Source organism: Trifolium pratense, linkage group LG7, assembly GCF_020283565.1.
Source record: "Trifolium pratense cultivar HEN17-A07 linkage group LG7, ARS_RC_1.1, whole genome shotgun sequence".
Lineage (NCBI taxonomy): Eukaryota > Viridiplantae > Streptophyta > Magnoliopsida > Fabales > Fabaceae > Trifolium > Trifolium pratense.
This window is the reverse complement of record NC_060065.1, coordinates 35797415-35823773: the sequence shown is the minus strand read 5'-3', so window position 1 is coordinate 35823773 and position 26359 is coordinate 35797415. Positions and strand designations below refer to the sequence as shown.

Here is a 26359-nt window from a genome sequence, read left to right as displayed (position 1 = left end):
ATGGGCATAATAGGCTCACTAGTCCAAATATGAAAAATAACAAACCACAAATACAAAACAATCGCTTTAAACCCTAAATTAATTGTAGTAACAAACCACAAACACAAACCAATCACCTAAAACCCTAAATCAATTGTAGTAACATACCTCAAAGAGCAAAAGTGGAGGAAGAAGAGGCATCCTGCAGTAGTCAGAGCTAAAAAATTCAAAGAAATCTGCAATTGAACATAGGGCTCAAGAATAGAAACTTTATAAGTACAGAGAGATGAAGAAATATATATTAGCCACCCATCAAAGCCTAAATGAACAGCAAGCTCTGCCAGACGTTCTGCATACATTTGTGCAGACTCCTTTGTTGAAAGTAGTATATCACAGTTAGCCTTTCTCTCATCCCATTCAGTGATGAAAGTCCCCAACACCTAAAATATCAAATATGTATGAGCAGCCTAAAGCAGAAAAATCAATCCTACCCCCCACCCTGCCAAACAAATTAACCCTTAATTAGAGATGAATATGTTCCAATGAACTAAAGATAAGTGCAATTAAAAATCTACTAGCCTGATATGGAACAACCAGAAGTGGAATTAAAAATCTACTAGCCTGATATGGAACAATGAACTAAAGATAAGTGCAATTAAAAATCACAATTTAATATTTTCCACTAAACATGTTCAACAACACCAGCACTGCAGTTGAAAAAATCACATCCAAATAGCCAACACTCAAAAACAACTTTGTCTACTAAATTAAATCAATTTTGCAAATTCAATTTTCTCAAACTTCTATAATGTGAGCTATATCCAACATATACTGTAACTTATCCCTAAGCATACCTTAATGACAACAATTTGAGTTGTAAGAGCACGGCGACGAAGAGAATTTATGGGTTATGGGATAGGGTTCACAGTGGTTTCTGGGTTCTTGGATATTAGGATTGACAAGGGTGATTGGAGAAGATGAGTGTGATTGGAGAAGAGGAACGATTAATGGGAAACGATTGCTCTAACTTCGATTTCTCTGAGTTCTGATTGCTCTGAGTTTGATTATAGAGGAACGATTTCTATCGAAGTTCGATCCTTTAAGTTTGAAGCTAGAAGACGATTGATTTCGAATCTATGGTTTGAGTTCAATGTTTCCTAGGAATGGTTTGAAAGAAGCTAGAAGAAGTTGATTTTGTTTCTAGGATTTGAGTTCTATGTTTGCTGGAAGTGGTTTGAAGATCGTGGGATTGAGATTGGGAGTGCGAAAATTTGATAGATCTCTGTTTTTTTTTTTAATTATTATTATTATTATTATTTGATTAATATATTATATTATTATTGTTAGCAACAAGGGGTCAAGGGTTCGAGACCCACCCACGACAGGTTTTTATTTATGAATTTCATCTACTATAGCGGTTACGTAAAATGCGCTATTATAAGGTATCAACTTTAATAGCACTTTTTCACAAGTGCTATTATAAAGCTGCGCGTTTATGGCTTTAATAGCGGTTTTTAACAAAACGCTATTATAGTATACTTTGGTTCAAGGATTTAACAGCGCTTTTCCCAAAAGCGCTATAGTAAGGCCTCCGATTTATGTTTTAATAGCGCTTTTTCAATAAGCGCTATTAAATGGGCGCTATTAAAACTCTTTTTTGTAGTAGTGTATTTGACTAGCATGAGAAATAGGTCTCTCTAATTAATGCACTAATATTATAATGAATTATTTTATTGTATTTAATAAGGGTACAAATGGAATTGTGTCAAAGTGTTTCTTATAAAAAGGAGCAAATAAAAATTCCAAAGTGTTTTTTATAAAAAGGACCAGAGGAGTATCACATTTAAATCATGCAGTGAATTTAAAATTTCATAGAATCATCACACTATGAAGCATTTGTAGACTTCTCAATTAATGATTTTTGCTTTAACTCAAGCCTTCAGATTTAAATCAAAGGTCGAAATTGTTTTATTTGACTGAATAATTTAAACCGTCCAATTTTAAATTAGAAACTGATATTAATTACCGCGTGAAACTGCATGAAATTTTTAATGTAGGCAATCATGTTACCAAAATTGACTTAGCTATAAGTTCTCATGAACTCACAAAAAATGTCCTTTTCCGGTTTATATTCAACCTTGTTTATTTGGCTTAATTATAAAATGGAAAATGCTAAACAGTGTCCCCGGAGCACTAGTTAAGGATGCAAAAATAGTAATTTGGCATTGAAGTTTGTGCAGTCAACTTCTCGAAAGGTTAAAAAGTGTTATTTACTTTTCAAAACTTTCTAATTTTGGTTTCCTTAACCAGTGCCCCGGTGCCCCGGGGCACCGGTTAGCATGACCCTTATAAAATTAGAAAATCACAAAGCAACTACCACACTTTTTAAGTAGCATTCATAACATGTGTACTCTCAAGTATGATTTTCTTTTATACTAGATGCGACAAGTAGCAGAACCACTGTGTACTACTACACGTACAATTAATCATTATTTTCTTACTATTAAGATTCACTTATTACAAATATTAAGTAGATGCCAACATATATAGTCATATATATTGTCCCTCCCTAATCATATCATACCAAATGTAATAATGCATGTAACCCAAAAAAAAATAAAAATATATATCATACCACATGTACATTAATTCCATTTAAGATAAGTGAAAAAATTAGTCGTGTACCAATATACCACCACTAAATTTCTACCACCATTGTCTCATTTTGAGGCTATTGTTGCTTGAAATTTTCATGTCGTCTTGCTTCTATATTGCTTTGTTGTTTTGTCTCCATTCCTCTCTGTCCCTCCTCTATTAATTATTAAATATGAAATTTATGTACCTTTATTTACCATGACAGTTTCACGAGTCAGTTAATAACTTAATATGTTAGAGTTTGGTACAAACTGACATAGGTCTTATAAAAATAAAAATAAAAAGGAAAAAAAGGTATGTATAGACTATAGATAACTAAACCAAACTGAAAAAAAAAATGAATTAACTCCTAATAATTAATAGAGGAGTTAATCTTATAGTAAAAAAAAAAGGAGTTAATCTCAATTAAAAATGAAATGTTAAAGCGCGTCAACAAAGAAGTACCGTCAGCATTTGCCAAATCATTATAAATTAGACATGTCAACAAAAATTCCAGGTCATAGATATTTTTTTTTTTTTGAACAAGCTAAAATGAGATATATATTAATAAACAGTTTTCCCAATACAAGGTATACTGAGAACGACTAAAAATATTTACAAAGAGCCACAAAAAGAACCATAAAAAATCATACAAGGCCCAACAAAGGAAAGGATCAGACCACCAACTATGGTAGTTTGAGACTAAAGTCACACTCGTCGTCTTCAACCACCTGTAGGAAAACAGTTTGATCTTATCCAATAATTGATGAGAAGTACTTGTTGAACCGCCGAATAATCTATGATTTCGTTCCGTCCAAATAATCCAAACACAAGCGAGCCAAATAAGCTGCATAAAAGACCGTCGAGCACGAGAACCGCCTGCTGAAGAAGTGAACTGGACAAAATGATCACCCAAAGTAGTGTAATCGACCATAGGAACGCCAATCCACGATCGAACCAATGTCCAAAGAGAACCAAAAGTGCTGCAGGAGAGGAACAAGTGATGAGCCGACTCCACCCCTCCACAACTAGAAACACAAGAGATAGCTGTAGACGATAAGATTTGAGATTTTGAGATGGTCATGGACCTTTTTAAAAGTTTTGATATTTTGCAAGAATTAAAATCAAACTTTTATTTTTACGGGGGTTAAAATCAAAACAATGCGTAATTACAGTTTTTATATTTAATCCTCAATATATTCATAAACTATTGATAAATCTAAGTACCCTTCCATAACCAAAATAGTGATTTCTCTTAATTATAATTGTTCGTTACAAACTCTTTTTATTTATTTTTTTTTACCAAACAAACTACAAACTCTTTTTATTTTAACACACTATAATTGATCTGAAATTGGTCCCCGGAGTATGTCAATAGCTTTAGGCTCTTTAAACTCAAGTTGGATCCTGGCAGCAATTTTCTCTGCCGCTGTTTCTGATGCAACATTCTAGGCCGTATGATTCATCCAAAGGTTGAGATAAATGACAAAAATTAACATTAAAAAATATGGTAAAACACTATAGACATCTTTCCATTCCTACCCTCTTTCATTTAAGCTTTTGTTTTTTCCACCATGTGTTTATACTTTATATACAGAGTCGTCTGATGCTGTATGCGTATTCTCTTTCTTAAGCATTCAACCGTCTCAAAAAGAGAAAGCCACAAATAGGAGTAATTTATATTCTACATTTATTTTATTTTGCTTGGTGTTTAACCGCTACCATCAGATTAATCCAACGAATGTGAATGGTGCAGTAGAGGAGGCTGCAGAGTAGTATGCAGCTAAGGATTCAGATTGCTTTAAACTTGCTACGAAATTAATCTTTAAATTAGTAATATGCATTCAATTTTTTTTTAATACGGAGTTGGATGACCTTTCAAATTAACGATTCTATAATTCAAACTTATTATGTTTCTAAAGAAAATTCATGTCACCATATTAATTATTTGTCACATAATGATCTGCTAGCTAACATTATAACCAAACATTTTTAAACCGGATTTTAAATTATCGGAATCTTCTTCTCCTAAAAACTAAAGGGCACTAATGCCAAAAATAAAAATAAAAAATACAACCTTAAAAGACACCTAAGCATATACTAGTAAGTAGTACCTAAAAGAAGCTAGATTTGAATTATAGACCGTGAAGTACAATTTCCACATTAACATAACAAGAAACTAGAAAGCCATAGCAAGTGAAAATGAGAGCATATATATATTATTATAATTAGTTGAAACATCAATGTCCATATTGGAGCCCCCCACTTTGTGGAAGATTTTGGTCGTAGGCCACATGTACATGGATTTTTATTTTCTCTACACACATGGATAAGATCTACTTTTTAGGCCATTCCTTCAACTGTGCATAAATTTGTCAAGTTATATATAATTTTTTTAATAATTAAAATAACAGTGTGTTTATAAATTAAGGTAACTTTCAAGCGTGTGGCTGGGACATTGCCGATATTGATTTACTGTGTTTACCTGAATTTAGTAGCATGGACCATTGTTGATAGTGACTAGACATGTCCATAGAGAATGTATCAGATACAAAAGCTTGCATCTGGTTTTTTAAATATATATACTTGGTTATTTCTACCAATAGGGGTTGGAAATTTGATGCCTAAATTTAGATAATAACTTCTTTTTTCTTTTTTATTTCTAAAATTTAGATAATGTATTTTACAAATTAGTTACATTACATAGTAAAAAAATGGACAATATATTTTTTTCCAAAAAGAAATTGTGACTATTATTGATAAGTTAAGTGGATGGACCAAAACAAATTAATTAATTCAAAACACCTAATTTTAGAAAATATAAAGATAATTGGTCGCAAAGGATTGATGTAGATCTCTTTTCAATCAAAAAAATCATACTTTAATCATGAATGTGGGTTTGTGTGATCGTTGTTGTACTTGTATATGAGAAGTAACACGTCAAACACTTATTGCATTTGCATGTTTATAGTGATGGAGATGGCACATATTATTTCAATTTTCAAGAGAGCCAAAATACTCATTAAAATCTCATAATACCTATTTTTCTTTTAATTTTACAAATTTCAGGGTTTTTATTTCAAGAATTATTCAAGCCATTGTCAAGAAATAATTTAGAGAATTATTTTTATGAGATTTAAATATAAAGGAGTAAGACTTTAACGCTTATAGGTCTGTTATAACAAGATATATGTACACTTTATAACTTATATATATATATATTTTACTGGCTTATATTTTATAACTTATAAACACATAATTAAGATTGAGAAAGATAGGTTTGATAATTGACATTTTTTCCTCATCTAACATATAACATTGTGTGTATCCAATTTGAAGAGAAAGGGAAAGAGGCAACGCTGCGCTATGTCTATATGTGAATTTATGAAGTATGGGACTTGGATTTTTGCCTTTGAAAACTTCTATTCTAATTTTATGGTCACTGGTCACAAAACTTAGTGGGACACTGATACTATATAATTTAGATATTACAACTTTGAAATTGGTAGGGGTGGGGCAAAGGATCCAGCCATACATTTAAGGGGTGGGCTTCTCCGAGATAATGTCAAAATAAGATTACAATATTGCATAGTGTATATATCCCACCAATTTTTATGTTTTTTGATAATATCTATCCCAATAAAATTTGTAGACTTATGCTCAATTAATCATATTATAAGATAATTATATTTTGGAGTAAAAAAAAATTATATTTAAGATTTAATTTCAGCCCTAGGCAAAAGCAAAGTAACATTTTATTTGAACAATTTTTGAACAACTTTTTTTTCTTCATATTTACATTATTTTTTATTCTCTCTCTATCTCTCTATTGTTTTTGTCCAATAAAAAAAAAGAAAAAAATATTATCCCAAAATTATTTTAAAAAGTTGTTCAAAACTTCAAATAATATTGCTCAACTTTTTATAAGACAACTTTTTTTTTTAATAAGCAAAAAGATTGAATTAAAAGGAATATAAGAGACACTCAACCCTTACAAAAATGGTAAAAACCATTATATGTTTAGAATACAAGCTAATGGACCGTTACACCGGTCTGAGAATACAAAATTAATTAATTCTATTCGACCTACAAACCAAACCCAAGAAATAAAAATAATATGATCAACAAGAGAGGCCAAATTAAACACATCTCCACGAAACATGATGTTGTTTCGAGTTCGCCATATACTTCAAGTGGTTGCTATGACATGACGAGTTTTAGCAAGACTCTTACTCTTCACCCAAGGCACCAAAAATAGTGAAATGCTTCCATACATTCACAAAAGTTATAAAATTCACGTTCAGTCATTCATACACTTTCTTCCACACTTGAATTGAAAGAGAACAATTAAAAAATAAATGATCGATATCTTTTTCTTCTCTAAAACAAAAGACACAACAAAGTTCACGCGGAATACTAATAATTCTTTTTCTCTCCAAGACCTTACGAGTTGGTAGTCTCGCAGCTTATTATTGTGTAGTAGTAATAATTTTATATAATAATAGGTTGCCAGAGACTTACAACTTGATCTACATTAACTTCAAATGCATGCCAAACAATACTATATATTAAATAAAGAATGTTAAAGCTTTTTTTTTTATAAAGAATGTTAAAACTTTTTTTATTAGGATAAAATTTATGTGCAATTATGTAAGTATTTGTTGTACTATTATTAATTTAATTTAATTATCCATGATATTTTAGAAGTTTGTTATAAACAAAAAGTATACTTAATTACCTAACAAGATATATGTACATTTGTTTAACTTATACTGTATTTGATAACTTATAAACACATAAGATTGAAAAAGTTAGGTTTGATATATAATTGACATTTTTTCATGAAATTTATAACTTATTTCATTTTGTTAAAAAGTTCTATATTGAATATGAGATTGTTTGAATATGAATTTATAAGTAGGGTCAATTTTACAAGTCAATTTTGTAGGGTTGGAATTAGGCCAAATTTTCAATTTCTAACATGGTATTAGAGCATCTCTAAGATTTGTTTGGCCGCATGCTATTTAGTTTGCGCTATCGGGTCACCCAATTTTATATCCACGCACCAAACTTAATTGTGTTGAGCGTGAGAGGTGTTAAGAAATCTCACATCAAATGTAAAATGACATGAACACGGGTTTATAAGTAGAGACAATATTCCTTCAAAAAAAAAAGTAGAGACAATATTATTCTTACCTTACAAGCCAATTTTGTAGTGTAGAGTTAGATTCAATTCCTAATTTATAACACTTTTTGTATTTATAAGTTATAAGCATATTGTTAATTTTATCAAACACTACAAACTCAGTCAACTAATTTTTATTTTTTTTGTTAAGTAGCCTAGTTTCTAGAGTCTCACACATTTTAATGTGGAGAAATGTGAAATCTATGTTCGAACCCCGACCACTCCAATAATGTGTCTGGTAGCTACCATTTGAGTTACACTTACGGGACACTCAGTCAACTAATTTATTATCTATATCTATACTATATATAAAGAGGATAAAAAACATTTGGTGTCGACTTTTTATAATACTAACAATACTCTTGATTTTTTTTTCATCAACAAAAATCTTTTATTAACAAACTCACCATAACATAAGACATATATTTTTAGCAGCAAAAATTTTTAATTAATAAATTCACCATAATATAAGACATGTCTTTATTTTTTTGAACATAAATTAGATACAGGTAGTCGCGGAACGTGCCTATCTATTAGATGAATATAAGTTATATACTAACTTAAAACTGTTCTCAATAAATTCATTCATTATAAATTAATTTATCAAATATCAATTATTTTTTATTAAAACATATTTTTCAGTACTACTAATATTTTGATGGTCACTATCTTGAATTTATTTGTGAGGATGTCTCTTTATTGGGTGATCGAGTACAAAGAAAAAGAGAGAGGTGTGAAATGGAATTAGGAAGAAAGGTAAGAAAATGTCAAAAAAGCAACAGCTCAGGCTTAGATTTATGGGTCCCACTAAATTTTTCTCTTTGATTTTTTTTCGTTTCTCTTTTTGACGATAAGCCTTCGGTTGGAATTCGATGGGGATGGAACTCTACCGTCACAAACAACAACCTTTTATTAATACTATATTTTTTTTATTGTGAATTAGTTTAAAAATTAAAATATTTGTTATTATAAAATTTATAATTTTATTGCGAATGGAGTACTAGTTTAGAGACTCATTCATTCACACAGGTGCATTGACTTTCATTGATATTTAAATTTATAATTATATTAAGTTAAAAAATTTATTTAGAATAAAATATTTAAAAAATTGTTATAAATAAAAAAAAAATTCAAGACAAAAAAAATTCGAAAAACATTTTTTGAAGTTTTTATTGAAGGACAAAAAAGAAAATCCAATGAAAGAAAAAGAAATATGGGGGGCCGGAAGAGAAGCTTTATGTTGTCACCATAGTTTAAAACTCCGGATTGGTGAGTGACCCGATCAAACTACGAGGTCACTGGTTGGACAAGTGGATCACTTGTTGGTTTGGACTGCATGAATATCAACTCATCCATATAATTTTTAAAAATATTCATGACTTAAGATTTATAAATAATTTAATAAAAATCATACTCAAAAAATTTCAAGACATATTTTATAACTCATTATTTAATTAAAATCAATAAATATGAATATAAATAATTTATCAATTAAAAACAAAAAATTAACAATATAATTATTATACGTGATAGCGTGAGATTATTCTTATGTTCCTTCTTTTTTATGAGCACTTTGTAGAGACACGAGAGGTAATCTAGTTGGTATGTTTTTTGTTTTCTTTTATGTCATTATGCTCTTAGTTCACTAAAAATATAATAAATATTTATTTAATTTTTTTATGTATCGGTAAAAAATATTTATTCGTTTATATTCTTATGAAATAAATTCTTTGCCCACACATGCTTAAAAAAATGTGGGAACCCTTGATCATTTTTCATTGTACTCGAGTTATACAATGTGAAATTCGAACATCGACCTATCATTCACACTATTTGATCTATGTCATAGGCATTCAACTAATTTTTATGTTGGTTGTCAATTGTCTAACATGATTCTCTTCTTTTTATCTAGGTTTAGAACTGACTATGCATATCAAGCAAATATAGGTGGGGTTTAATAATAGTTGATTTTTGTAAGGTTTTAGATTTATGAAGCTCCGATATTTTAAAAATGGCGAAGTATCGTGTCCGATACGTATTCAATATCGATACTCTCCAATACACGTATCGGAAATTAATATTATTTTTTTAAAAAAAATATAACCGACACGTGTCGGATACTTCTCCGATAAGTGTATCGGAAAAGTATCGGACAATTAATGCTCTTTGATGATCGAAACGTAGGAAAGGAGACTGATACAATTCATGTTTTCTCTTAACTATCGAATGTTAGAGTATGACGTTACCAACTATGTTTTTGGGTAGTATGCATTTTTTTATAAGAAAATTGTTAGTATATTATATTGTTATGTTATTTTTTCTCCTTGTCAGGACTTGAACCATGGATCTCCAACTCCTTAACTCTTAGCTCAACTAGCTTAACCAGTTATGTTACCCATCTCACTCCTTTTTTTGGGTAGTACTTAACTTAAAATATGTAATTGTTACTTGTTTGCTCAATTTGAGTAATTTGAATGTTAATTTTTTTATCATTATCGATTTTAGTTATGTTTGTATATTGTGCATTTATATATATTTAATTTTAAATTTAATTTTTAAATAACGTATCGCGGCCTATCGTATTGAGAATTTTGAAAATTTTCTCGTATCGCCGTATCGGTATCGTGTCACGTATCGGGGCTTGTTTTAGATGTATTAATGGTTTCTCTATTTTACCTTAAACATGATTTCAATCCTCTATTTTAAAATCTAAATTTTTTTTCTCTCAATTTCACACATTGTTGAGATTTTCGTCCTTTACAATTTAAAATAGTGTAATGATATATTTGAACACATCTAATTCCCTAACATCTATTTAACATCTCTCTCTCTCTCTCTCTCTCTCTCTCTCTCTCTCTCTCTCTCTCTCTCTCTCTCTCATTACTTACACATATATCCGACAAAGAAAGCAATCCAAGTGCAGATATTTATAGATTAGAAATGAGAAAATCTCACTGTTCGCAAATCACTAATCAGAAAGCAATCCAATAATTCTTACTATTGATTACAATGCATATCTAATATGGAGTAATCCTATTCCTACTTACTTTATATTGATTGTTGAGAGATGACGAGAAAGGATATAGTAATTGAGAGGACCTTTCTACATGAAATGCAATAATATAATTTGGAGGATATTGCGGAATATGTGACTCCAATATGGCCACTCACATTGTTTCTTTTCCACTTGTGAGTTCTTGTCACCTAGCAACCGTAGGTATATATCAAAATCACATTATTGTTATTTTTAGGATAGAGATAGACTAACAAGTGCCATGAAAAAGGACTTGGAAAAGGGACTCGGATAGTCTCCTATCCGAGTCCGATGTCTCATGCGGTCTCTCCAGCATGCATGTTATCAGACGTTTGATTAATCTAGCATGTGAGAGACAAAAGGTAAAAATAAGAATCCAACTGTTTTGAATAACACGGAAAAAACAACAGTTTGAAAAATTCATAAGAGGTTTCACATATTTAAAAAAAAGTTTTGTATTAAAGAGATCGATTATTTGGGCAATAAAACAATAAATCACTGCTTTTGAAGTCAAAATAATTTATTTTAGAGGCTAAAAAAATTAGGTTTGACCAAAATTATAATGAATGTGATGCTTAAGGGACCATATATTTCAGTTTTAAAACAAAATAGGCAAAATTATAATTTTGGCCCTTAACTTCGTGTGGGTTTAGGTGAGCTCAGCCGTCCCAAAAAAAGGCATTTTTAATTAATATGCTAATTAAATTGCAATTTTGACTCTTAACTTTCACAAATTTGTGATTTTGACCCATTACTTTTACAAACTTGCGATTTTAGCCCCCTAAGTTTAGTCCTTTTGCAAAATGATGCCCCACTGATTTTGACAAAGTAAACGCACACGTGGCAAGTGACTCACATGTCACGTCAGCATAGCTTGCCACATGTGCGTTTACTTGATCAGGGGTCAAAATTGTAAATTTGTAAAACTTAGGAGCCAAAAGTTCAATTTAGTCTAATTAATATGTATATGCACATATTATAGCAAAAAGTTATATTTTATATCGGCCAATCCTATAGTGCATAAATGAGACAAATTTTTTTACCATACACAAATTTATTTTTACTATTAGATCAATAAATATAACATTTGAATCGTACCCCTTTATAACTCTCAAGCCCTAAAGGCTAAAACCATGTTGACACTTGAAGATTAAGATGGAGATAACATGAGTCATGAGTGCATGATTAATTTTAACATAAAGTTGTGTAAGTACTATAAATTTTAACATAAATTAAGTTGCCATTGGAGTACTATTATATTATGAAATGGGGAGCTAGACAAATTTGCAAAGAAGGAGGCAAACCAAACAGAATAATAGTGTGGAGCCCATCTCTAAATCATTTTGGTTTTTAGCATGAATAAGACTAATTAATAACAAAAAAAGGTTGAGGGTGTCCATAATCATGATTATTAGTAATCAAAAGGGCTTAGCCATATGTGTCCCTTTTCAAATGTAAAGAAAAGCATATAAACATTGTTAGAGAGAGAATAACAACAACAATGTATGAAACATGTTGACCAAAATGTTTGTGTTTTTAGCTTCTTTGGTTTGCCATTGTTCAAAGGTAATTGGTAGCAAGGGAGCAAAGCAAGAAAACAAGGCAGCAGCCATTTGGATTTTTTCTTGGCCATGTTTTGGGTGACATTGTGTGATCATCAAACAGAATAAACCCCATTAACAGTTTTAATGTTTTAATTATAGTAATACATATGTTTGCCCCTTCCTAATCATTTATATATCATCATCATATAGGTTAGTGAATATATGGACCTACATTATTAATAAACATTCTCTACTTCAAGTCAAATCTCAAGTTCCCTATAATTTTTTGATTAATTAATATTTATGTTAATCTCTAATCTTATTTTATATCCATTCATAGAACAATTTCTCTCATTTTTGTCTCCTTATACATCTCCATCTTATTTTGGTTCTTTAAGGTTTAAACACATATTAACAAACAACAAATTTTAATATAATTAATTTTATAAAAGTAAAATTCGTTTAAAAAATTGCATTAAATTCAATAGTATGTACCTACATGAGCAATTTTAAAGCACCTATACCAAAGATGAGAATAAAATAAACGCCGTATTCGTCCTAAAATACGTGATACATTTATTAAAATACTTGTCTTAAAATAAATGTTACTTTACGTATGATGTTTACTCGTCGTTAGTTTTTTTTTTTTTTCCTCTTTTACATTTATGATAATTGTTAATAATATGCACAAATCTCTTTTTTTTTTGGACAGAATAATATGCACAAATCTTGATAAGATTAATTTGATAAAGTTACAATTATTTTTTTTTATTTATAGCTTTTTTAATATGGGTAAAATAAACAAATAATGTGTCAATTATAATAAGACCAAGAGTATTGATTGGAGTAATAGTACAAAAGAAAATTATGCACCACTTGATGGGATGGTCAACAAATTTTTCCTTTGAAAATAGCTTCGAGGATATTGATATTCTACAAGGTGCTGAATTTAAAACTATTGGAGTATCCCTTAAGATAATGTACATTTGATTTGAAAGCTTTTAGTGCTATTATAGGAATTATTTTTTGATAAATGAATATCCCTCACGCGTAATTGCAGACACTAATTTCTCGAGTCTTATAAAACTCAAATGAGTGAAAAAATTTGTTTAAAAGTTTTAAAGTTATTACGTCTCCATATCAGAGAACGAACCAAATCTTAATTAAGATAGAAGAGATATGTGTAATTTAATCTAAATGTTCTTGACTATTATAGATGTATTTTTTTTTTTTTTTTGGTACATAGATGTTTTTTTTTTTTTTTTTTTTTTGGTGATATAGATGTATTTTTAATTTGTGTCAAAATATACCTTTGAATTGAATATAAAGCTCAGGTAGGAATCGGTCCATTATTTATGGGACCACATTCCAAGCAGGGCAAGTGGGTTGGACCCATTTCTTGGTTTAGAAAATGTTACACATTAATGATAATATATAGTTATACTATAAAATAATAAAAGTATTGTATAATATTATTAATATTTTTTAATGTATTACTGATAGCTGGGATTTAATATCTCCAAAGAAAGAATGATATTTTAAATGTATGGAGCACTTTTAAGATCTAGCTGAAGAATCAGTTAGATAGTGTAGGCCATAGAGAATAAATTATTGCAATCTACAGGTAGAAAAGAGCACAGGTATTTTATTATTGAAAATATAAAAAAATACTAATAATTGTCTTGTAAATATAGTTCAATTGATAAAAAATATTAGATGTATTGTATTTTAAATTGTGTTCGAATTCATAATTACTTACCATGCATCTAGCATGTGAATTTGTTGATAAATTCAAGTTCAACTGGTAAAAATATTAAAATTGTTAGGTTGAAAATTATGATTGAAGTTTACACTCTGGTCTATTTTTCTAATGGCTAATATTGTAAAAGAAGGAAATAATGTGATCATTAAATGGAGAGTTAAAGTGAAGCTACTGCTAAAAGGGTTCTCTCTATTAGCTGCAATCCTCTTAAGCTGGAATAAGTTTCTCTTTTTTAGTTTTTGGTAATAGGAATCACTTTCTGTGAAGACTGATGGTGTAAAAAAATTCATTGACTATTAATTTAGGCTCTTTAGTATTTGATCGATTGGTGACAAGGCTCAATATTGATAAAAGTGCTAGTAGCACATGGTTTGGTCAAACATGAAATTATCATAAGAGAATCCAAAATAGTTTTTCTTTACCAATATGTTAGATTGAAATAGTAAACAATTTGATTCCTTAAACTCATAGTAAAAAGAATATTTTAAGTTGTGTATAACTCAAGCCTCAAAATTGGTTTATAAAGCAAAGTTCCCATTCACTTATAAACTTTTGTTCAAATTATATCATATTCAATGTGAAAGTCTTAACTCTCTCTTACATTCATCATTTTTTAGTTTGATGTGTTCATAAAAATGATGAGTTATCCAATAACAAAAATCTCAACAACATGTAGTTAAACATTTGTAATATATGATATTTTTTTTACCAAAATTTACCATTTAGTTTTTTTTTTTTTTAATATTATCTAGATCTTTAAAGGGTTAGTCTTCCTATTATAAAGAGAAAATCTAAATATCACATAAAAAAAAGGGATAAGATTTTATATGAATTTATAAAAACTGACAAATCTCACTTTATAACTCGATTTCTATAAAAATAATTAGATTCAATACAAAAAAACTTCACTCGAATAGAAGGCGCAAACTCATCGATGCTATGACTATCCTTCCCTGTCTAATTTTCAACGTTTTTTTTTAGTATGGTTTGTGAATATGCAAAAAGGCAAAAGTTTAAAATTAAAATACTCAAAGGGTTGGTACTTATTTAGTAGGCTAGGCTATAGACATTTTACTATGAAATAAGCCAAATATTTTATGGCACAAGTTCCATTAGGACACGCAATTTCCATATTTTATTTTGGACCATCTTTTAAAAAAATAGTATGTGCATGTTTGGTATGAAAATATAACAGCATTATTTATATTATGGTATATCTTTAATTAAATTATTGAAACAAAAAAAAAACACCGACAAAAGAAACTAAGCAGCCAAACAATATTTTACACCATATTCAATTCATGTGTAAAACAATTCTTACTTATAATTTATTTATCTTACGACCAAATTTTGAATTACGAGAATGTTCTTTTCTGTTAACAAAGAACATTCGAGAGAATTGTCTTTTCTAAAAAATGAATTCCATTTAAAATTTGAGGATAAGCACCCCCCCCAAGACCTTCCTAATCCTCAAATTGAGAAAGAGTGATCTATTTCTCTTTTTGCAATTTAGGAAATCTAACCTATGTTTCATTTTAGGAATTGATTTAGTGGGGATGCTATGTAATATTGGAATTACTTTTTTACATGTATGTTTGGTCAAGTAAGGCAAATACATCACTGGAATTTAGCCATTTCAATTAGGCACCTTATATTGTTTTTGGTTGCTCAATGCATCCTCCAAGCTAGAGATTAATTATTTGGTGTTCTTCTATACACAGTGGTCAGCGATCGAACTCACAATATATGATTAAGAAACTCGGTTATACGTCAAATATGTCATACTATATTGGTTAGAAAATAACTCTGTCTGCCCCCCACATAAATGAAAAATATCTTGAAATATACTTTTTGACGGGTAAAAACTGGATTTTTGTTCAAAATTTTTTTTTTTTGTCAAGTAGCTCAATGTTTAGAATTTCATCCTTAAAGTGAATAAGTAAAGTTTCTGAAATTTAAACACCAACTTCTACATATATAATGTGATGTCACTACCAACTAAACTAAGCTCACAGATACAAAATTATACATTTAAATGGCATAAAAATTATGCCTATTAATGTGTATATCAGAAATAATTTTGTGGTGGGAAAAGTTCCTTCCATTATTATCCTAAAAATAATGAAAATGTACTACTCAGTTAGGCCCAATACAAGTTATGGCTCCGTCAGGCCAAATACAAGTCATGGTTCCTACTGTGGCCCATTTAATTAATTCTATTAAATTGGAAGGTTATGATTTATTTGAAGATAATGTCAGACAAAACCAATTATTCAAATAATATAGTCAAAACAATATGCCAAAATTTTTAAAACTAGAAATAACAAGTTGATTTTCGAGTTCATTAAGTGTCAATAAAGTAGTAAGAATTTGGTCATGTAATCTTAAGTGATCGAGTTCGAAAAAATATTAAAAAATTTCAAGCAAAAGAGGTCATTCACAACCAACTAATAGGCTGTTTGGAACCACGTCCAAAAGCCACCAAACGCGCGATTAGGCTAAAGCTACAAATGGTAGCTTCACAAATATCGCATCAAAATCACCTTGGTGCGTGATGGTAATTGAGCACCAAACGCAAATCCAAACATAGGCTAAAAGTATACAACTTACAAGCACACACAAGTCCTAAAATCACAATAAACAAGGAGACAAACTACTTGAGGAAGATGTGTTGTTTAATGGATCCGGATTGTCTCCTGCACTTTCTCTACTGCTTTTGGTTCTGCACTAATCTCAGCCCTTGAGTGTCGCATGTTTTCTCTCTGTTCTGATCTCTTTGTTAATTTTTTCTTGTATGAATCTCAGACGTTAGATTAAAACCGGAGAGATGGCAAAATATAAAAAATAGGAGAAGATTCAATTCCTTGTTTAATATATTAGATTCTAGTTTGCAGCAAAATTACAATATTACAATATCGACCAACACATTTAGTATATTGGAAGTTGGAACTATTATTCACCTAGTTAATTGATCTTCTAAGTTCCAAATGAAGGCTGAGAGGTATCAAAATTGCTGTCAACAAGTACATAGGGGGTTGTTTCAGTAGAATAACTAAAGTGGAAACTTAATTCTAGCTCAAAGTCCTTAAAAGTAGTTACTAATAGTTCAAGAAATTGACTATGAATACTTACATTCTAACCTTTTCACATCATGTCTACAACATACCAAGAATGTCTACCACTGCAGTATACCGTTTGGAGCGCGCTTCACAAGAAGGTGTTTCATTCTTCTTCTTCTTCAAAATCCAAGAGAAAATCAGTAAGGTTTGCAGAATCACCTACAGCCTCATCCAGTGTCATAGGACCCTCTTTCTTTGGTTTTGGCTGCATGTTTAAGGAAATGCATACATTGTTATCGATGAAGTAAGAAACATGTGAAATATAACAATGATTTACAAATATATCTGATTTGATAGACCTAGTAGGAGATGTTAGAAAGTCTAAAAAAAGACAACCATAGTTAAGCCAGCTTGATTTGAAGGTATTGAACACTCAGCCTGGTTTGAATAAACAACTTAACACTTATAGCATGTGCTTATATATAAGCTATTTCTATAATAAAAGATGAAATAGCCTATATATAAGCTATTTTGTAACCTATCATGAAGAGTTTATGGAAATAAGCTAAAAATAACTTATGGCCGTGTCATAAGCTGTTTTCGTAAGCTCTCCGAAACAGACTCACAAGTGCTTATGCCAGTAAGTAGATAAGCTCAATAAGCCAATCCAATAAAACAAATAAAAGTAGCAGGGACAAAACATTACTACAGGAAATGTCTGATTTACAATACCTTTGATTTGCGAAGCTGGGGAGTACTTTTCAAAACACTCCAATTACGACTCATCTTTGATTCATCTTCCTCTTCCTCTTCATCTCCCTCTGCCTTTGCCTTTGCCTCTACCTCTTCCTCTCCCACTACAACTTCAGCATCAGTATCACTATCCTCTTCATCCTGGTCAATAAAGTGAGAAAAGGGGAAATGTTACTCACAAATCACAATCAATCATTTGGAAATGGAACTAGCTAGACAGGACATGCCAAGTCTGGTATTATTAAGTTACAAGAGTAATAAAATATGGTGAATCGAAGCTCACTTCATTTTCACCAATATCGACTGCTTTAGCCATAGCTTCATCAATGTCTGCAACCTGCCATATTGTAAATAATAAAGGGCATTAAACTTAACAGTATAATGAAGTTCTGGTAAAAAAATCAATGGTTTAAGTTAAGTGATAATGCTAAATAATAATTCAACAAAAAAACGGTTGTCAGCGAATTTTAAAAAACATGTTATATTACAACTTTTGATGAGGTAAAAAATGGTCACATGTCTATACCGCGGTATCAAAATATTAAGCACAGAATCACAGGTTTTTGATAAAGAGAAATCTTAATCTTAGAATTTAGGTTAAGCCTAACTCAATCCTTACAAAAGGTGAGGAGTGTCACTCTCTATAAACTCATTTCAGGCCTTATATTTATCCTATGTGGAACTTGGAATTTTTCCAATACTTAATTTTATCATATCTTGACCTTTACTAGATTATAGCTAGACTAAGTTATTATAGAATGTTCGGAATAATTTTGTACACAACTGAGTCAGCACATTGTGTGATTCCTTTAGGTATTTCAGTTATTCAATCTATTATAACTTAGAACAGTTAGCTTAGAGTGACTACTACATAAGGTTGTATTCACCCCCTAAACAAAATTAATGAAATCATTTTCACTTTCTCGCAAACTCTCTACAATCATACTCTCACTTTGTCTGCACATTTTCAGTGTGTGAAATTCTATCAACCTTAAAATGAACTTTACAAGCTTGGCACTACGATGTTTTCTCTCCCGACCCCCTGTGTTTCTTTTATACCCCTGAATTTCCAATTTTGCCCTTGCAAAAAACATCGGTTTATAGAAACCGAAGTTTTTTTTTGCCTTGAAAACAAATTTTGGTTTATAAAAACCGAAATTTACTCGGAATTTGTACTAAAAAAAATTCGGTTTCTGCAAACCGAAGTTTTTTGCAAGGGAAAAATTGAAATATTGGGGGTATAAAAGAATCACGGGGGTCGGGAGAGAAAACATCTGGCACTACATTATGTCTTTATGACAATTGCTTTTCATTAGATTAAAATGAAACTCGTGGACAACCTAACAATGTAGAAAAGGAAACAAAACCAGAAGTTTCAGCCCTAGCAATGTATGGTTGATATATGTTAGACTGAATTATTGTTCATTAAATACACTATCCTTTTGAGGCATCCATTATGAAATTCATAAATTATTACTTCCTTACCTCAATTTGTTCAGTCCTTTGTTTTTCCAGAAGCACATCCATCTCCTCCCTTGAAATCATTTTTCCATGCTGATCACATAATGGAAAAGAAGTTCAGTACTAGTGACATGAATAAATAACCACATTTCATTAAAAAAAAATGACTATACAGTATACACCATGTCTGAAAATTTTAAATTTCAACAAACAGAAAAGGAAAGAAAAAAATCATATATTTGAAGAAAGTCACTGTAATTACAGCACTACACTGAAGAAAAAATGTGCTCTTGGATTATCGTTATCGATGCAACGAGCAGCAGATAACTTGAAAAGATTTGAATGCAAATAATTTAACGAGGATAATTGTTTTCCCTTTTTAAATTTTTTTGTGTTAGTGAGAAAAAGTCAGAAAAGATACTTTAGGAGTTAAATTTGGAACTATATGATATCATAATAATTAAGTTTAGAGGTGGGCTTGTTAGGATAAACAGCTTAGTTAAGTGCTTATAGCAAAAGTGTTTATCGTATAAGTGGTTGTGTATAAGCTATTTCTATAACAAAATATAAAATAAAGACAATTTGTTTTCATATAAGTTATAAGTTGTTTTCATAAATCTTTAGAGATCTTATGAAAATAAGCTTAAAACAGTTTATGGACATGTCATAAGTTGTTTCCATAAGCTCTCTCAAATAGCAGTATGATTGTAGTTAAGCTCAAATAAGTTAATCAAAATAGCCCTATACTTAACTATTCAAGCACATCAATCATAGAAAAAATATTTATCTCAAAAATCTTTTGAACACTCCATTCTTAAGATATGTTCCATATTTATCTAAATATCTTAAATATAAGAATATTCTCCCTTGAGAAATCAAATTTTCAGAAAAGAGAGAAATGACGGGAAACAAATAAGATGAGCTCAGAGAAAATAACCTCTTTCAGAAAAGACTCCATATTTGGCGTTGGTTCATGAAAATCTGCCCCCCTGTAGTCAATCACTTCATCTGGATCTTGAATATAGTTCACAGTTGGGTAAACTGGATCTCCACCCCATACTGCAGAAAGACAGGAAATTTCTCGATTACTATTCTGGATTAAGAGTATCTAGAATCTAGAGCGGGCAAGTATTTGAACAATAGATGTCAATCAATAAAGTGTGAAATCATCAGTGCAAATAGCAAATGGTTTAACAATGATACTTAGAGGTAAAAGATAATTGCTTAAACTTTTAGGTGTAAGGTCTAGTGGTTCTTTGGCAAAAATGCTAATTAATTAGAGTTTAATAATAATTGATTCGTAAAAATTAAGATAAATGGCTAAATAATAGGATGACTTAAAGAAGAAGAAAAAGATACAGACACGATCGCATAAATATTAATTTTTAAAGTCAATACTTTGCTTTATCTGATCCTCCCTCATTCGCATTGCTAAAGGATCCCTCCGAATGCGAGCATCAGTTCCCATCATTACGCGATACTCTCGGTCAGTTTGGTGGGAAAACATTTCAATTAGTTGAGTTGTTTCATCTTCACCAGTCTCTTCGAAATGCTTCTGAATAGCTTCCCGAGACGTGTCTTTCTTCCATGCCTTTACCCATTCTGAATAGTATGCAATTGGACCGATCCTTTCCAGGTTCTCTTGTTCAGCCTCAAGCCTGCAAAAAATCAGGAATTTTTTCCAGTGTCTATTATGTGAAGCAAAATATATAGGGAACGTTTAGAATCAACATTTTCCAAGTAAAACATTGCAGGTAACTCCCCTTGAACAATTTACCATGGCATTTTGTGGTAAACTTTATCAGGTTACTGCCCTTAATTCATGATGTTAATCCCATCAATAATCTTAGAATTGAAGGCCATTATGTGGATTTGCTTATCCTTTCTATGGAGTTTCTTGGCTACCGTACTTCTTAATTCTTATATGTTTTGCATTAGGATGCACTACAAAAAACACCACTTTCATATCTATGCTTAGCAGAACCATGTTTTGAGCAATGCATAATAGTCAGCAATACCTTTCTTCCTTATAAATATGGCGCCGAGCTCGGTAAAGAGCAGTTTCTGTTAATGTTGGTTCTTCACCATAAATCTTTACTTGCCCAGTTTCTGCCATGGCTTTCAGGAAAACCTGACAAAATGAAAATTCAGACACAAGATGTAAGACTTCCCTATCAAAAATAGAATTTGTGACTTCAACATATCTGACTGGCTTTTAGATCTTGTTTGATGCACCTATCCATGGAGTATCTAACAAATAATGCATACATAATAGGCTAAATACATCCTAAGGTTCTTTCAGTTATTTGTTTGTACCAAGTTATTCCATGAGTTGTTTTGGTACCAAGTTAGTCCTTTTAATCCGTAAATGTTTACGTCGTTAACCTTTTAAACACATTCTGATACAAAAAAACTGATGCGTTGTTATTTACACTACGTGGCAGGAACGGTGTTTAGCCCATTCTTGTGTACAACCACGAAGACATATGACTGGTTTACATGTCCTAAAACTCTGTCTATATCCATCAAGACACGTAATTCCTTTGAAAGCTTGGTTACAAATTAAGGCCTAAGCACATATTCTTCTTCGTGTAGACCACTCATTAGGGCTTGATGGATGTACATGCAGGACGGACTGAACACACAGTTCCAACTACACGTAATTAACAGACACATCAAGTTTTTGCAACTATAATAGGGTTAACGGCATACACTTTTGCAGACTAAAAGGACTAATTTGTTAACAAAAAACTTAAAGTACTAACTTGGTAGTTGGTACTACAAACAAATAACTTCAAGAATTCCATGATGTTTTGGCCTAAATAGTAATATGTATAATCAGGGCTGGGAGCATCTAAGCATCTTGCTACAAGAAAATGATTTTATGTCTAAATTCTCTAATATCAAAGTAAGTTCAGTGTTATAGGGATAAGAAGATTAGGAGGAATAGGTGTACACACAAGATAAGATATGATTAGGAACGAATGCATTTTTGCGAACATTGGGGCAATATATATTATAGAAAAGATAGTTTGCGCATAAGGATAGAAGATCTATTTAAGAATCAATAAAGAGCGTTGACCAATAGAATATAGCACAGAAGTTAGAGATGAAGGGAGAACAATGAAATGAAGGATGTGAATTTAAATATTATATTGTTACTCATTAGACATGATCCATGATAGAACGTTATGTCATCATTTGGTCCACATAGCCAATATGGGAAAGGGCATTGATTGTCGTTGTTCTTTCTTAAAATCTATTTAGTTGTTAAATGCTACTAAAGAAAGGACATATGAACGGCCACATGACCCTTGAATGCATAAATTTGTAAGGGTGAACTAATTTGTAGGTATAATGAACTAAATTCATAAAGCACAAAACACGTTTAAGCAAAGAGATGAAAGGATTGGAGGAGTTAAAGGACTCAGGCTTAAACTCTGGTGAAGGTGAAAATACAAACATAATAATATAACATTTGCCGATATATATATATATATATATATATATAGAAAAAGAAAGAATGCACAGGCACAAGTGTGCACACTGTAATTACAACATAAAAAAACTTTTCCATAATTATTTAATAATGCACACTGACCGTTTCAGTGTCAGGTCTCCTCCTCTGCCATCTGGACCAATGATCATTCTCTGGCTTTCTCCAATTCCACCACAGTTCATCACTCGTAAGTGTCCCCTCTATCGGCTTTTTAACATCTGGATCAATAAACGGGTGAGGAAGTCCAAATTTCTTATCGAGTTTGTACCCAGACTCTTCTTCTTCAGGCTCAGACTGATAAACAACATAGTCAGAGGAGACCTCCTCAGAATCTTGAGGTTCAACCACAACCTCCGGAAAACCAGCGTCAATCAATTCACCATTGTCCTCAACATTGCCTTCAACATTGACCTCAGAGGAAGAACCAGAAGCCGATGTTTTATAACTCTTCCTCCTACTACCAGGGTTACTACCATACGACGGAGATCCTAACGATTCGCCCATCGGAGCAGGTGCCCTAGCAGCCCTAACTTGCTCAGCAGTTCCTTCAGGCCAATACTGAGCATCAGGAATAGTTGACCTAGCACCAGAGGCAGGCTCAAGCCGACCAGAACTGGAATCCATGTAACTATAGTAAGGTGGACGTTCAACTGTCACATAATCAATAACGTTCTTCTTTTCTTCATCTTTCTTTTTTTCATCTTTGTTTACTTTGTTTACTTCATCTTTCTTTTCACACCTAATGCAACTATAGGAAGGTAACTTCCTTCTTGATTTTCTGAAACCAACTCTACATTGTAAATTGCCAACTCCCACTAGGTATGATGATGTCTACAAGGTTGCAAGCATTTTACACTATAAATTAGTTCCATATTACATACTATAAAATAATACGGAGTAAATCACCAAATTAGTCTCTGACTTTGTAGGACACTCTCAAATAGATCCCTGAAATTGTGAATATTTCAAAAAAAAGTCCCTTGACTCTGTTAAACTATCAAGTTGGTCCCTATATTTATTTAACCACTTACTATCATTTTTTTTTGGTAAGCCAAAGATATCCTCTACGCACAACTGCAGAGACTAAATCCCCTCGAGGTGACTGAAATCCATTTAAGGGGTTGACCTCTCCCAAGAAATGTTCACTTACTATCAATTTAGTCTCTAACATACTATCGGAAAGACTAATATTAGAAAATTTGACAGAGTAAGTAACCTTTTCGAAATATTCATAAAGTGACAGACCTATTTGAGAGTTTCCTACAAAGTTAGAGACAAATTTGATCATTTAATCAAATAATAAAACATAATCAAACAAGATAAATAAATTTAAATGAAAATGAGACAAAATATGTAACTTTTCAGTAGTAGTTTATTCATCACTTCTAAAGTTGATATCTTTTTATATGAATGAATATGAACTAACTAAATGTAAAGTGGGTTTATGAGAGAAAATTGAAGCAACCCAGAAGGTAAAAAATTGAACTTTGGAACATGCTAACCTGGAAATGGTTGAAGGAAAAGTTGGGCACAAGATTGGCTTGAATTGAAGACATAGCGGTGTCGTTTAAGAGAAAAGTAAAATATGGGTTTTGCAGAAATGGAGATTACAAAGTTGAAACGTCGTGGTATTGAGAGAGTGACGGTGCCGGAGAGTGAGAAGCTCACTCAACTCGTCTTAGCTATTGTTACACTGCCACCCACCACCCTTATCATTTTCCATTTTTCTCTGTTTCTTTTTAATCATTTTTTAATCTTTTTATTTACAAAGTTCTTTTTAAAATGCCATAATTTCAAACATAACCTTAGCGCAAATTTTTTACAATTTCAATTTCATGTACTTGCACATATTTTATGAATTTCTCTTTTCTTTTTAATCGTTCCATCATCTACTCCCTCCCAAATCTTTGGTCATTTTAGTTTTTTAGTTTTGTCCTAAATTGTTGAAATATACCTTAAAATCTAAGTTATAATAAGTCAGAAAAAAATCTAGTGTGAATCTGCCTGCTGCGCGAGGCGCAGACTTGTTTTCTGTCTTCAGAAGTCAGATTCTGCCTCCTACACGAGACGCAAACGCGTGATGCAATTTTGCATATTTTTTGTGAAAATATCTTTTCTTGGAGGACACTCTGACTTGGATTTGTTTATTTTAAAAACAGATTTGATTACACTTTGGGAAACACTTATCAAATTGAGTCTCTTGGCCACATGAAGAGATTCGGGTTTTGGGTAGAATTAGGATTAATTCTTGTAACTCAATTGTGAATTTCTTTGTAAAGTTACTCTTTGATATAGTGGAACGGAGGGGCTGCTCTCTTCCCCACACTAGGTCATTGTTGGACCGAACTGGGTAAACAAATTATCGTGTTCTTTCTTCTCCTTTATCTTGTTTATCGTTTGTTATTATTATTGCTTATTCCGCTTAATTATTGGTTGTCGTTCTATTGCTCCACACATCAAGTTATTTTCATTGGTGTGATTTTATTGACGAATTCACAACACAAATCTTTAGTCCTTTTAAAAAACCAATGCACAATTAGTGATACTTTACCATTTGTACCTTTACTAAAGCCTAAAACATTAATTAAATATATTTTCTCTTTCTTAATAAAGTAAGGATAAAAATGACTTAACTTATCAATATTTATCATTTCTTAATCTTCGTGCAAAACTCTAAAAGAACTAAAGTTTTGGGACAAAGGGAGTACCATTATATTTCATTATTAATTTTTACAAATCTAAACAATAAAACATTATTCTATTTCATCCATTTTTATTATATATTTATCTCATTTCATCGATCCAAACATAATTTTAGGCTTAGCGATATTGCACGCTCATGCTTCCTCAATTTGAGGCAAGATAAAATAGACCAAATGACAACATTCATACACAATAATAAAATGATCAATAACAACATTCATACAAAGATTAGAAACTAACAATCCTCCAACCAGTCCCCGTGAGCTTAACTTAGTTGGTAATGACATCACACTATATGTGCAGGAGTTCAAATTCAAACATGGGACACTCCACTTATTCACTTTTAAGGTGAATTTTCTAATCCCTAGGCTATTTGACACAAAAAAAAATCCTCCAACCAACAAGAGTGTTTCCTAACCAAGACAACATACCAACATTGCCTTAATGCCTGTTTGGAAGCACAAGATAGAAAAGACAATGGTGAAACATAAAAATTAAAAATTAAAAAAAAAGAGTCACTAAAAAAATAAAAGTTTATGTTAAATGCTATTCAAGAAACTTTTTAAGTTTTTATGAAATTTCTATAAAAATGTGTAGTTAGTATCATTTTTACACAAATTGTCACTTTGATGGAAAGAAAACTTTTCATCATTTGAAATATCATCATGTAGTTATATGTTTTATTTCATTTACAAACTCTACAAATATTGGACAAAACTTTGATAAAATCATGGATTTATAAAAAT

General features: G+C 31.1%; 1 protein-coding gene across 1 annotated transcript; it reads right to left on the bottom strand.

The window, feature by feature from the left end:
• Window positions 1-16983: 16983 nt before the first annotated feature.
• Window positions 16984-24680, bottom strand: LOC123899561 (protein PLASTID TRANSCRIPTIONALLY ACTIVE 12, chloroplastic). The gene is made up of 9 exons (XM_045950727.1): window positions 24413-24680; window positions 23013-23741; window positions 21430-21542; window positions 20810-21069; window positions 20349-20470; window positions 19436-19504; window positions 18234-18287; window positions 17930-18091; window positions 16984-17462 (listed from the first exon to the last, which is right to left on the bottom strand). Exons 1-9 carry the CDS (start codon window positions 24464-24466, stop codon window positions 17361-17363), a joined length of 1665 nt encoding a protein of 554 aa, XP_045806683.1. The 5' UTR covers window positions 24467-24680; the 3' UTR covers window positions 16984-17360.
• Window positions 24681-26359: the final 1679 nt, after the last annotated feature.

Excerpts from the sequence above, each read along its gene's own strand:
- LOC123899561 (XM_045950727.1), bottom strand. The coding sequence starts at position 24,466 with ATGTCTTCAATTCAAGCCAATCTTGTGCCCAACTTTTCCTTCAACCAT. Across the intron at positions 19,505-20,348 it reads TGGAGTCTTTTCTGAAAGAG|CATGGAAAAATGATTTCAAG; the intron begins GTTATTTTCTCT and ends TTATGTGATCAG. Across the intron at positions 18,288-19,435 it reads AAAGGACTGAACAAATTGAG|GTTGCAGACATTGATGAAGC; the intron begins GTAAGGAAGTAA and ends ACAATATGGCAG.